General features: G+C 39.4%; 2 protein-coding genes across 16 annotated transcripts in view; one reads left to right on the top strand and one right to left on the bottom strand.

Moving 5' to 3' along the window:
- SMPX (small muscle protein X-linked) overlaps nucleotides 1-13,921 on the bottom strand; it is a 107,591-nt gene that overhangs the window by 24,686 nt on the left and 68,984 nt on the right. The window contains exon 1 of one of the 2 annotated variants that reach the window (XM_077343066.1): nucleotides 12,791-12,961. The exons of the other annotated variant lie outside the window; for it this stretch is intronic. The gene's annotated coding sequence lies outside the window, so the exon portion shown is untranslated. Of the gene's footprint in view, nucleotides 1-12,790; nucleotides 12,962-13,921 lie in introns of those variants that run through there. 2 annotated transcript variants of the gene reach the window in all.
- Nucleotides 1-13,921, top strand: part of CNKSR2 (connector enhancer of kinase suppressor of Ras 2) — a 222,645-nt gene that overhangs the window by 189,884 nt on the left and 18,840 nt on the right. For 2 of the 14 annotated variants that reach the window (XR_013232005.1, XR_013232004.1), the window contains one exon: nucleotides 5,470-7,386. The exons of 8 other annotated variants lie outside the window; for them this stretch is intronic. Coding sequence is in view for 1 of the 6 variants with exons in the window: in XM_077343058.1 (XP_077199173.1) it covers nucleotides 5,470-5,474 (5 nt within the window). In the remaining 5 variants the exon portion in view is untranslated. Of the gene's footprint in view, nucleotides 1-5,469; nucleotides 7,388-13,921 lie in introns of those variants that run through there. 4 more of the 14 variants (XM_077343057.1, XM_077343056.1, XR_013232003.1 and 1 more) reach the window with 3 other exon arrangements.

Genomic DNA, 13,921 nt, shown 5'->3' with positions numbered 1-13,921 from the left:
TGTATTTACCTGCTTTAAGTGGAGTGACCTGTTGTTGCCTTTCCTTCAAAGTATTCCCATTCCATGTACTTCATGTGTGGCTACTTATGAAGACTGTTAAGCTTTATCAGTTGATATACAATGCAACTTGCTGAACAATATGTCACCTGTTACTGGTATTATATCTAGCAGTTAAGGGGTATACAAAAAAAAAACTGTTTTTTTTTGTTCTTGTATATTGAACCAAAAAGATATCAGTATTTTTTGATGTCCCCAAATCCCAATGCTGGTCTGGTATTCAGTAAATATTTCAGAATATCAATTTTTTTCAGCTCCATTATACCCTATGGGGATCATTATAGCCAATGGTCCCCATGGGATATAATGGAGAATCGATCTGGAGGTGGGGGAGATTTTTGGGGTCTCAGCATCAGCAGCTGTGCTGCAATTTTGTGCCTCTCCTCAAAATACCCCCCAGTTTGAAAAAGGTTAGACCAGGGGGGGCCAATTCTGTGGGTACCAAACATTGTTTCCAATGGAGGAGAGAAGGCATTTAAACTTTAAAGGAATGTGGTCTCTTTAAAATTTACATGCCTTTTGCAAGCCAGCACTTGGTTGTACATGACTTCTGAAGGCATTTGAAATGCTCTCAGTCCCTTTAAATGCTTTCCCCAATCTGAGAGTTCACTCCGAAGGCATTAAAAGGAACTGACAGCCCTTTAAACGCACATTAACTGCAGCTATCCAGTGGTTCCAAAAAATCCCAATTTTTTCTGGATTGGCCATTTCAAGTAGCTGGAAAAAAAATTGGGGGGGGGGGGTTCTGCAATGTTACCTGAAAAATACCAATAAGGTATTTGGGGGGGGGGGGTGGCTCAGATTTGTCAAATGCATGACCCTACTAGAAGAAGAAGAAGAGTTGGTTCTTATACACCGCTTTTCCCTACCCAAAGGAGGCTCAAAGCGGCTTACAGTCACCTTCCCATTCCTCTCCCCACAACAGGCACCCTGTGAGGTGGGTGAGGCTGAGAGAGCACTGATATCACTGCTTGGTCAGAACAATTTTATCAGTGCCGTGGCGAGCCCAAGGTCACCCAGCTGTTTGCATGTGGGGCATTCCAGATTAGAAGTCCGCACTCCTAACCACTACACCAAACTGGCTCTCTAGTGGTTCTACTAGTTCCACTAGTGGTTCTAAAAGAGCAATATTGGTTACCTATTTGTTTCCAAGCAAAAATTTAAATTGCTGATTATGACCCATAAAAATTTATCTGAGACCAACATAAGTTTTAAAAATTGCATGAATGTCTAACAGTTGAAATCTCTCAAGTCCCTACTCTGATTGTCCCTATTTTTAGAAATGAGAAAAGTTGACACTAGGATACATGGTGTTTTCCATGATGATTTCTCAAAAGTGGAATTCCAGTCTTACAGTCATTTACTGAGTAAAGTCTACTTAGTTTTAAGTGCCTGCCCTGCCCTGGGCAATTTCTGCACATACTTTGTTTATTCCGTTGTGGATCCTGCTGAATTCAGATCGATTTGAACTCAGTTCTTTTTCTATCTGCCTTCTCCATTGAAACAGAAAGTGTTCTGCACTGGATTAGGGAAGCTCAGAAGGGGGCAGCCAAGCGCAGCAGAAGCCTCTTTCTTTTATTGAATGGGGGAGGGCATTGGAGACATTTCAAGTAGCTGAAAAATTGGGGAGTGGGGGTTCTGCAATGTTACCTGAAAAATACCAATAAGGAGGGGGGGAACCAAGAGGCCGAGAGAAGTTAGGGCTTCTGGAGCGCAGTAACTTTAAGAGAAGCCTTGCAACCGGGAACCAGGAAGTAAATTACATGAATACGTATTTTACAGAGCTAATAATTCTCAGTATCATTTTAGATTAAATTCTACTTTATCAGTTTTGCTAATTAGTTCTAGTTTGGTGACTTCACATTTGAGTTTCAATATGAAATTTCTTTGAGTAACTGAGTTGCAGGCTTCCTTCAAAATATGTAGCAAGACTGAAATGTTCTATCACAAGTTGTTACAATTTTTTATTGTTCCATTTGCACAATAATGGAAACTGACTTCTTTGACCTGTATAAATGGCAAAAGGATATTATTAGCTACAGTGATGCAAGTGATCCTGGATTAGTTGGTACCGGATACAGAACACAATAGGACTCTATTGTTGTGATTTAATAAGGGATCACATGGTCTACATACTAAAAACAGATGAATTATTTTAGTAATGAGAGTTATAAATCAAGCTGAGGGAACCAGAAATACACAGAATCAGTATTTCAGGTGATGGTAGCAAAGACAGTAGGTTTAAAGATAAAACCAAAGTTTTTTTGCCTGTTTCATTTCTATCATATAGCTGCTACAGGCACAACCTGTCTCAAGACTGATCCTGTTCATAGTTGAACAATCAAAATGCCATAAGAATTGAATGAGCAGTGGGATGTTGTCTTATAACGCGAACATTATGATATTTGTATATGTTGCCACTTTGCCTTTTTGGAGCACCAAACAGCTATAGCTTTTTACTGTGGACCATCTCCGTCTTTATTTGATCCTCAGTTAAATGTCTGATTTGTAAAAAATGTTTTTATTGGAATGGGAATAATGGTTAGAAAATTTATATATTTAATTTTAGTTTCCTTTTATTTATCCATTTAAACTACATTCTCAGTTCTTTTTGTCTTATAGCATGAGCTCACAGCTGCCTTGCTGAGTTATATTGACTGATTTGCACATTAAAGAGTCCAGACCTCCACCAGATGAATGTATACCAGGAGTTCCTCAACAGATGCTTAAATCACAGGCACATTAAGACCAAAGTTAGACTGGCACCATACTGCAGGAGGAAAAACAGCTAAAACCTTGCTGTTTTCTTGATTAACAGTAGCCCTTCGGGGCCACTATTAGGCAGCCCATTGAGGAAACTTACCTATATATCTGCTTCTCCAGTGGAGAAAATAACCATTTTGTGGAACTGCTTCAGGTCCTCCTTCCAAAGGAAGGAAATCTTATGCTCCTTCTCATACACCATGTTCTCAATCTTTCCATGTGGCATGGAAAGGTTTCCATCTTGCCATATCCTACCTCTGAAGATGCCAGCCACAGGTACTAGCAAGATGTCAGGGACTAAAATGCCAGACCATGACCACACATCCCAGAAAACTCACAGCAACCACTTAACATTTATTCTTTTATTTATTTAACTCATTTATACCCAACCTTTCTCCGCATTGGTTTGCATCCTTATCTCCTCCATTTTTTCTTTACAGCAGTCTTTTGAGGTAGGTTAGGCTGAAAATGTGACTGGGGCAAGCTTCCATGGTATGAATGGGGATTTGAACCTGGGTCTTCTACATACTTGTTCAACATTCTTAACTGATACAGAACACTGACTGGTGGTAGGCTAAGAACAGTTGAAATATGCATCATTAGTTTACATCATTTACTGCCGAAAGATATAGTGATGTAGATCAGTGGTCCCCAGCCCCCATTTCGGAGACTGGGACCAGTCCGTAGATCAGTCGGTACCGGGCCGCAGGTCCTCCTTGTCCTCCTCCCCGGCTGCTGCATCGGGGGCTGCCCTGCCACTCTGCCGCTGGCTCACCTTTGGTGCTCTCTAGCGGCTGCCATGGCTGGGGCTCCCCCTCGATATATCACTGTGCAGTTGCTGCTGGCAGCACTCCCCCAGTGGGCGGCGGGAAGTCAGAGGTGCCGGTGGGCAAGCAAGTGGAGCAGGGTCTCAGGCAGCGGAGGTGACGTCCCTCGGCAAAAGACTCTCCCCCCCCCGGGCTTCAGTAAAATTGTCAAGCATTGGCTGGTCCCCAGTGAGAAAAAGGTTGTGGACCACTGATGTAGATGACTTCTAAAAAACTGATTCGTCAAATTCACAAAGGATAGCAAGTTATTAATCATGATAATGAAAACTAACAGTCCCAGTGTGCATATGAATGTGCTTCAATATCTGATTTTGGGAAGAACTATTTTCATGTCCAGTTTATGGACTTTTTCAGAGTTATTTGACAGGCATTAGATCCTTGATTTGGTCAAGTAAAGCTCTTCTTAAATTCCTATAGTTACAGAGCAGCTTTTCTCAACTTTTTTACCATTAAGAAACTCCTGAAATAGTCTTCAGGCTTCGAGAAACCCTAGAAGTGGTGTGATCTTGCAGAATATAGTTGGGAAGCATAGCTGTATAGCCCACATAGGGATGCTCTCCTTCCCACCCTCTCCAGGCCCATCATTGGCCATTTTGGGAGGGGTGGGTGAGTTGACATGACCATATATGGTCATATCACCTAATGATGCTTAACAAATTTTAAAAATATATTAAAATTAACTCCCACCATTCAAGAAATCCTTCCAGGGCCATCAAGAAACCCCAGGGTTTCATGAAACCTTGGTTGAGAAAGCCTGCTGTAGAGGAACATTTCTTCATTGTAATTATCTGGATTCTTTTTTACATATCCGTAGAGATCAGTTCTTGTAGATTTTCAATTGAACAGAACCAAAATATGAGTCAATTTTGAAATACTGTTGTTAGCTTTCATTCCTTTTGATTAAAAGAAGTCATCAAGGGCTACATTTGGCGCTTACTGTTGATCAGCCAAAACTTTAGTTGGTTAGTCTGCCAATAAAACTGTCTTCCAGTCATGTGTATACATTTGTTCTCAAGAACACTGAATTTTTATTGTCACATTGTCATTTTTTTCCCTATGAGATACTTTGGAAGTCAATTTTGGCTGAAAACAGATTAAAAATAAATACAAATATTTATTTATTATTTATTATTTATTTATTTATAGAATGTACTTTAATGTTTCTTATGATTTTAACATATGCATAAAAGCCCAGGCTTTATTCATGCTTGCTGCTTACCTCTGATTATTCGTTAGCATAGCAATTTTAAGTAAAAAGGCACATTTCCCTTTTTAATAGCATATTTTATCAAAGCTTAGTAGAAGAGGTAATAGGTTTTTGTGTTTGTTTTGCTTTCGAAACCTCCCCCCAACACACACACACAAATTTAAAGTTGATAAAACTGGACACTTAATTCAGCTTAGTCTCGTCTGTTTCATCAGTTGCAATTTGAAATGCATATTAAATAGGTGATCCTACTTGTATTTTACATTGAGAAATAAATATAAATTTATGGTTATGTTATTGGTTTGATTTTATAATTATTGTAGCTTATATGCAAATTGAAAGTCTAGAATTGTTTTTAATTACTTTTCTTCCACCAGAGACTGGAATATCTGAAGTCTCATTCAAGAACAGAACGATTACCCTTATTTCTTGAAAGTTCATGCAGATTAAAAAAATGCACTGTACAGCTAACACCACATGAAAATCTTGCAATATATGCTTTCTCTATTTATCAAGATTGCATGACCATGTTTCTAATGCAGTATTGATGTGATATAGAAATAATGGCCCATTACAATTCTTTTACAATATTGTATCACTGCTTTATCATATTAGGCTAAAGCACTGCGAGAGTTGATAGAACCTCCCCATGCCAACTCGGATCCACTTCTCTTGGCACTGAACAGTTTGGACTCAGAGATTGATAAACTATTGATAAGAGAATTTAGATCGGAGACAATTGGCACGACGGAGACTCATCTTCAGCCTCTTGCAAGCAACCTCTAATGTCCTGCATTCAGAAAGCCAATCAATTCTTCTTTGATGTTTATAAGTGAGAACTGACTTTAAAACATAGGAAACCAAATGTCTGGGTAAGGGGTCTCCAGGAAAATCTTACAAGGGGCAAACCTGTTGCCAGACCTGTTGCTTTTATGTTGAAGAATGCATCCTTTCTACAGAGGCACTAGTTGCAATATATGGCTACATGGAATACAGTTGCAGAAAATACTGACACCAACTTGGGAAAAACAGAAGGGGAAGAGGGTCATTGCAGGGAAGGGCTATGATGACACTCAGGTGTGTTCTGCAGTCTTCAAAGAAGGAAAGAGGGATCAGCTATGGTAACTATAAAATCCTATTTTTTGAAATGGACTTCAGTAATTTCCATCCAGACCCAGTGGGGAAAAGCTAATAGCATTCTTGGTGTATTTTGCATTAGTGAAGGAAAATAACTTGCTGTATAATACTAAATTAAATGTATTCTATCAAGCGTAGGTGTGCACAGAATATTGCGAGACTTACAACCTAACCATGTTAACTCTGAAAACTATCCTATTGACTACACAAAACTGTATTTTAATCTGGGATTGCCCCAATTACATACAAAACAGGGCATGGTGTTTCAAATTTTACAGCAAAGGGGGAAGGCTGTTAAACCTTCCCACAACCACAGTTTACTACCCCAATACCTGTTCTATCATCAAAAGGTAGTTTAGCTAGAAGAAATGTGGTTGGGCAGACTCTCTGGGGTCATAAGAGTTAAGCATCCAGTGGGTTCAGTTCTTCTCACATGACCACCCCTTTTGCTTTAAAAATTAGACCTCCAAGTCCCTGCTTTGTACATGATTAGGGCAAATCTGGGTTTAAGCACATTGGTCTGTTCCTGTTGCGTGTAGTTTGAACCTTATGTTCAATTAAATATGCTTAGGATTACAATAGAGTTTGTTAACTGGTTAATAATGATTTATCAGCTGGTGCACAGATGCTGACTATCACAATGAAGTGATGCATCACACTAGAATGTTTCAGAAACTGGAGATCGAAAACTTCAGTTTCTCCTTATTTTCTAGGATTTAAATGTGAGTGATGTTGCTTTGCAGCACAGACATAACGTATTCTCTGTAAATCATTCATGGTCCATAGGAGGTGGTTCTGGGGCCAGGATTTTCTTGGCATGTCTTTCAAAGTAGATTCAGATTCTATTATGTACTGGGTCTCCTATGGATCATTATTTGCCTGTATCTCTGTGATTGGATGTGGATTTTTTTTTCTATTTTAAGCTAAGGGTATACTGTAATGTCAATGCTAATTTCTTGATATTGCATACTATCCTATGGAGAGATAATTTTAAAACGTATTTTGAAATGTTTTATTTCTGTCAGGTCCATGTATGGTATTGCATTCTGTTAATACCAATAAAATTATATATAATTATTTATATACAAATGTATATATTTCTCTTATTAAAACAGTGAGTTATGTATTTTTTCACAAGTAAGTAATATGAAACATCTCCTTAAGAGCAATAAAGAAACTTTATAAACTTTCATTTTTATTCACAAAAATAAGAGCCTATATTCTTTAGGCCAGCAAGTCATTAAAATGGATGTCATTTTCATTTTAGATTATTTGGCCTAATTTTTCTTTAGCACAAATCTCTCATAATTTATCAAAATTTATTAATTATTATTTGCTTATTTTTAAAAGATTGATGACACCGCCTAATTAAATAGTTTGGGTGTCTATGGATTTCAGTAGTAAAGGCCATGTCTAAATCTCTCCAGAGCCTCTTGTGGCGCAGAGTGGTTAGGCAGCATATATGCAGTCTGAAAGCTCTGCCCACAAGGCTGGGAGTTCGATCCCAGCAGCTGGCTCAAGGTCAACTCAGCCTTCCATCCTTCCAAGGCCGGTAAAATGAGTACCCAGCTTGCTGGGGGGTAAATAGTAATGACTGGGGAAGGCACTGGCAAACCACCCCGTATTGAGTCTGCCATGAAAACGTTAGAGGTTGTCACTCCAAGGGTGGGACATGACCCGGTGCTTGCACAGGGTATACCTTTACCTTTAAATCTCTCCAGCTAAATGAACAATTTTTAGAGGTGCTTATCTTGGATAGATTATATCGCTTGGTCATCTTTTTCTTGTCTAAATATACATGATCATTTAAAAAAATTAATCTTATATTCTAATATCCTTATAGTACAATATGCTGGTGTTTTAGTATGTGAAAGAGGCAGATTGTGTGTGTGCGTGTGTATGTGTGTGTGTAGTATGTGCTTCATAGTCAATACATTACTACCAAGTATGTCCTGAAAGATTTATCACTAAGACCTGCCTATAATGATCTGAAGCTTTATAGCCTGATATTAAATTTTGAAATTAGGTACAAATATAATGTTTTGGAAATGAATTAGACAATTTAAAATATCTTTACTGCTATTTTGGATTTTTAGAGATGACATTTGCTACAGTTTGCCAAAGGGAGGGGGAAATCTTCTCTTTTGAGAAAATTTCCCCCTCCTCCTCTTTTAAATGATTCATTGAATGTCCATTCCATTTTACAGCGATAATTGGAAGGGGGGATTAGCAGGCTGCGACATTAATGGCAGATGAATTTGTCATACTTCTGTGTATTACGTGAAATAAAACTGGTAAATTAGTATAGTTCATCTTTGAGGCCTCTATATAGTCCCACATGGCACTGCGCTTTTGCAGGCCTGCCGTGCAGATGAGATAGAAAGCTGTTTGAAATCTTTCTAGATTCCAAGAGTATCCCCCTCCTGTCTCATATGAAGCTGACAGAAGTCACATGATAGAGTGATAAGCACTCTTTTCTTGCCACCATTGAGAGAGGACTCCTTTCAGCAAGCTGAGATTTATCATTGCTTCAGTGAGTAAGAAGAAAAATATAGCAGTAATAAAATTGGTATTGAGAGCCTATATTCATAGTAAAGATGGCAGTCTTAGAAAAATGTTAAGAGAGCAGGGCCATGATGGCCCAGAACAATGAGCATAGGGATTGTCTCCTGTGCCTAGGAGAAGACCACAACACTTTAGATTGCCCAGCCAGGGAAAGGAGAGCAGTGTGTTTAAAAGCGACTCTTTAGAAGACCCTCATTCCCTCAATTCTACAAGAAGAAGAAGAAGAAGAAGAAGAAGAAGAAGAAGAAGAGTTGGTTCTTATATGCCGCTTTTCCCTACCCGAAGGAGGCTCAAAGCGGCTTACAGTCGCCTTCCCATTCCTCTCCCCACAACAGAAGGTGGCCAACTTGCTGAAAAACACTCAAGAGCTCTTCCTGCAAACTCGATGCCTGCACCTTCATTACTAAAATTGACTGTAAGATTGATATTCCAGCCACCAGTGAAAAAAGCCAAGAAAAAAACCAAGTATCGGGCTTCGCTACACCACACTGTTGTGCTTCAAAGTCAACATTGTCTTGACACTGGCAATCACCTCCCACTCAATGCTGAGAACTGTCACCAACTTAGGGAGAATCCCCTGCACAACATTGAGCCCATACCAACTCTCAACATTGAGACTCTTTGGTGACTAATATTGGTGCTGATTCCAGTTGGGAACATAGGTCACTTACCAAGGAATATCTGGGATTCATCAATTCCACAAACCCCTTCAGTGTTGAGGCACTGATACCAGTCACATTGATTCTCCAATGACAATGTTCTTGGGGTCATCATCCAAACATCCATGTTGGAGAGGAAATGCCTTACCAGATAGGCAAGCAACTTCATGGATTACATTCCCTGTAATGTTACTGGCTCAAGGGGAGCCTGAGATAAACATGTGCCACCATGGTTTCCCCCTCAACATTGAGCACTAGTAGCAGAATGAGATGGGTACCATGTCATCAATCCAGCTTCCACATGGCATCAAATGGCTTGGAATCAGAGGAAGGAGTATCAGAAATCAACTCTGAGCACACCGCGATGCTATCTCACCATCTTCCACAGAAGATTTGTTATATTCTGAGCAAATCATCAGAATGACAAAATAGCTCTACTTGAATTACCTCTTCACAGATTCTATTATAGAAGTCCTGTACAAGCCAGAATTGTACCCATAAGCGCTACCTCTTCAAACATGGAATTCAGGATGTTGTATTGGCAGTATGTTCAAAACCAGCACTGATGCCTTTACAGAGTAAAGGAAGAATACTCCTACCTGTTCAAATATCCCAGAGTAAATGCCATCATACCTGAAGTGTTTCCAGCAAAGACCAGATCTGGTTCTCACTCTTCCCCCTTTGAAAGGGAGGGCAGGAAGATGGACTTCCTTGGTTATAAAGTTTATTCATCAGGGGCAATGAGCTTGTGATTAGTAAATTCCATTGCCGTTATGAGTATGTGCTAGATGTCCTTATGGGATAAAACGTCTCTCTTCAACAACCAATTGCCTGATGATAAGCAATCATTAGCTAACATCATTATACCTGATGGCCACAAGTTGGGCAAAGAGCAACTCCATGCTTCCAGACCTGATAGAGGCTGCCACAACAGGACAATGATGTAAGGTATCATCATGAGACTCTATTCCTGATTGCAATCTTCCACATTGCCACTCAAGACAAAAGCTAAAGTAGAAGATCTGCCCTTTGAAGACAAAGAGTTGTTTTGTGAACAAACAGGTGAGATATTAGACCATGTCAAAAATATACATTTACCACAAAACCTTAGGAATAACTGGTAGCATATCTCAACAGCCCAAGCAAAGATATTGGCAGAGATCCTCACAAGGATTTCAGGGTTCTACATCACTCAGGTATTTTGAGTCAAGATATCAGACATTCCTGCCTACAGAGAGGCAGCCTTATACTCAATAAAATAGGAGACAGAATAGAAATAGGGCCAGGCAGATGACACAATCCCCCATAGACCAACAAACCGAAGGCCTAGTTGATCAAAAATGTTTTGATCAAAAGTTGCTTTCTTCCATTCTTGGAAAGAAATAACAAAGGTTATTACTCAGAAGTTTCTTTTCAGCTTCCATATAATTCTCCTCCTTCCATTTCAGCATAGGAATGTATGTTCCTGGATAACTAGATAGCATCCTTACTTTAACAAGGTTAACAGTTTGCATTCACCATCTGTGAGGTTCTGTTCCAGGTATTTTGCTATATATAAGAAAGGAGGTGGGAAAGGGCCAATTTTAGATCTTATGTCTTTGAACAAATACTTTCATGCACCAAAATTTAGTATGTTGTTTTTGCACTTTCTGTTGCTCCCTCACTTTCTGAGAACTTGCAGGTTGTTATGATTGACCTCAAAGATGCTTATTTTCATATCGCCATACACTCAATTTGTAAAAAAATTCTTACATTTTACACATGAGAACATTGAGTATGAATATAATGTGTTGCCTTGCATCCATACCCATGGTCTTCACAAAATGCTTGTCAATGGTAGCAGCACACTTGAGACTCCAAAGATGCTTGATATATCCATATTTGGATTACTGGCTATTTGTTGCAGATTCCCCAACTCTTAACAGCCAATTTACAATGTACCTTGACCACATTGGCTTATCTGGGTTTCTGCATCCTCAAAAAAAATAAAGAGACCCATATTGATTCAGTTAAGGGTTTAGTTACACTCCTCATAAAAAGGGCCAATAAAATTGTGACCCTGACAAGGGACTTTTTACACCAGAGACTCAATTGGAACAGATCATACATGGCTTCAACGGTAGCAATGCAAGTGAGGCTTTTCACGAGAACTCTCCAAAAATTGTTTATATGGAAGTTCCACCCATTGTCTGGCCCACAGTGGATGAAACACTGTTCCTAGACCTATATTCAAGTTACTGGTCTGGTACACCAAACTATCAAACCTTTAAAAAGGTACACCTTCAGGATCTGTCCCATGATACTGAGATATTTACCAATACCTCACTGTCAGGGTAGGGGCACAATGCACAAACAATGTCACCCAGGGTGCCTGGTCAAACTCTAATAAGTTAAGCATGTGCATACTTCTTTTGCAGGCTTGATTCAAGGATGCTGAGTTTTTCTGACCACAGACAAAATAGCAGCAAAATTTTATATCAGGAAACAGGAGAATAGGATTCCTTTGGTTATGCCCAGAAGCAACCAAAATATGACTATGGATAATCACAAAGTCCATCTTAACTGCCATACATACAGCTGGGAATTTAAATGTTAGCAGACACACTAAGCAGAGACCACTCAAGAGTGGTCAAGCTTCATCTGATGGTGTGTTTGATACAACCCTACAATATGATAAAAATGGTTTGAGACATCACTGTACTGGCACATAGGCCCTCCATAAGATGTTCATATCACTATAATTAGAAACAGACCATGGACTAGATCCCATTACCTGTAATTTGCACAAATTTCTGATGTATCTCCTTACTTTAAAAGATGACGGTTTGGTGACCTCATCCATCGAGGTTTAATTAGCAGCCATTTCAGCTCATCACAAGCTAAGGGAGCTTAGATTTTGTTTGTCTTTTTGATAGCTGACACATCTGCCAGAAGGGTTGGAGAACTGGCAGCTTTGTCATGTGACCTACCATTCTTAATTTTTTACCAGGGTAGAGACGTTTTGAAGCCAAGCATCAATTGTATACCTAAAACAATGTGCAGATTTTATTTGTGGCAGTCAGTGACCTTGCCAACCTTTTTCCTCACACCCACATCCTACACAGAAAAGACAGTGCACACGTTAGACATCTGTAGAGCTCTCGTATTTTATTTGAAGAGAGATGACCACTTCAGAAAGGACCTTAGTTGCCTGTTTCAGAGGCCCAAGCAAGGGTAAGTGGGTCTCTGCACAAATGCTATCACAATGGATTGTTTCTACCATTAGGCTAGTCTTCACACTAGCAAAAGTAGTTTGTCCACTTACGATTTCTGCATACTCCACCACAGCCCAAGCCTCTATGGCAGGGTTCACCTCCAGACTGCCCCTAGGTGACATTTGCAGAGCAGCTATGTAGCCAAACTCTTAGACATTGGATGGACATCAAATCCAGAAATAAGGCTGCTGTGGGGAAAGTGGTTCTACAGTAAATCTTTAGCTGACTCAGCACACACCCTCCTCTAGAGTGAGTGAACTTGCTATTATCCCATGTGGGACTGCGCAGAAGCTGCACAGATGAAAACAGAGCTTCCCTTACCTGTAATTCCTGTTCATCGACTCATCCTCTGTGCAGGCACACATCCCTCCTTTCTCCATTGTGGGCTTACTGTTGTTTGTTTATGCTCACCCTTAATGGTAGCAGAGAACTGAGGGAAGAATGCTTGCTTCTCCCGCATCACATGACTTTTGGGTGAGAAAGTCAGCCTCATCTGAGTTGGAATGGGAAGTACTCTTGGCATCTAAAAAGATCTTAAATAGCTTGCTATCTCCTCTCTGTGTCAGGCCTAGAAAATCACAGTCCCATATGTGATTGCACAGAAGACTACACAGTGTACAACACTTATAAGTAAGCGCAACACTGTTTTTTTCTTGATAAGAGATTTTACAAAGAAAGCTAGAACTTTTCTGCTACCTAAGTATATTACACTTAGAGACAGATTGACTAGTGTTTCTTGTTGCAACTTCACTACTTTTTATAATTTTTTTCCTTGGGGTGAGCCAGGAATTCTAAGAATTCTGAACAGGCATCTCTGATGAAGTTGTTTCCACATGATCCGGGAAAGGTCAGTGGCTTTGCAAGCCCAAGCTTACTCTTTATTCAGGGTGCCATGTAATATGGGTTATATTCCACCATGGAAAGTGATAAAAAGGTGTTTACATGCAGCATCAGCATATTTTCCCAGAACCTCTGTGGAAGCAGTAAATCTAAAGCACAGAAATTTGTTTTCTTTTTAAAACTGAATCTGTGCTGATATGTGAAAGTATCCCCCATGTATGCACAAATATAATTCAAGCTATATAGAACAACATCACTGGTGATTGTTTTCATACATGTCACTTGCTGTAGATATCTGCTGCAGCCACTATAAAAAACCAAATTTCCAAGCTATAGAGTGGAATTGAATTAATTGAAATAATTATTTGATGCTTGGCCATTCAAAATTATCAAGGAGACTTGCTGTGTTTACGCTGTTAAACTGTTTTTAAAAATATGGATTTGAGGAGCAGATTTATTACCCGCATATGAAGCTTTCTTGATAGAATTAATCTGTTGTTTGTCATCACAGTAAAGATAGATGTAAAGGCTAGTTGTGACCTATGAAATAGAATTCCTGAGCTTAGTGAAGATGTGCCATGAAATATATGTTCCCTATGAAAACATGAATAC

This window comes from Paroedura picta, chromosome 6, assembly GCF_049243985.1.
Source record: "Paroedura picta isolate Pp20150507F chromosome 6, Ppicta_v3.0, whole genome shotgun sequence".
NCBI lineage: Eukaryota > Metazoa > Chordata > Lepidosauria > Squamata > Gekkonidae > Paroedura > Paroedura picta.
The sequence above is the reverse complement of the archived record's forward strand: the minus strand, read 5'-3'. Positions and strand labels throughout refer to the sequence as shown.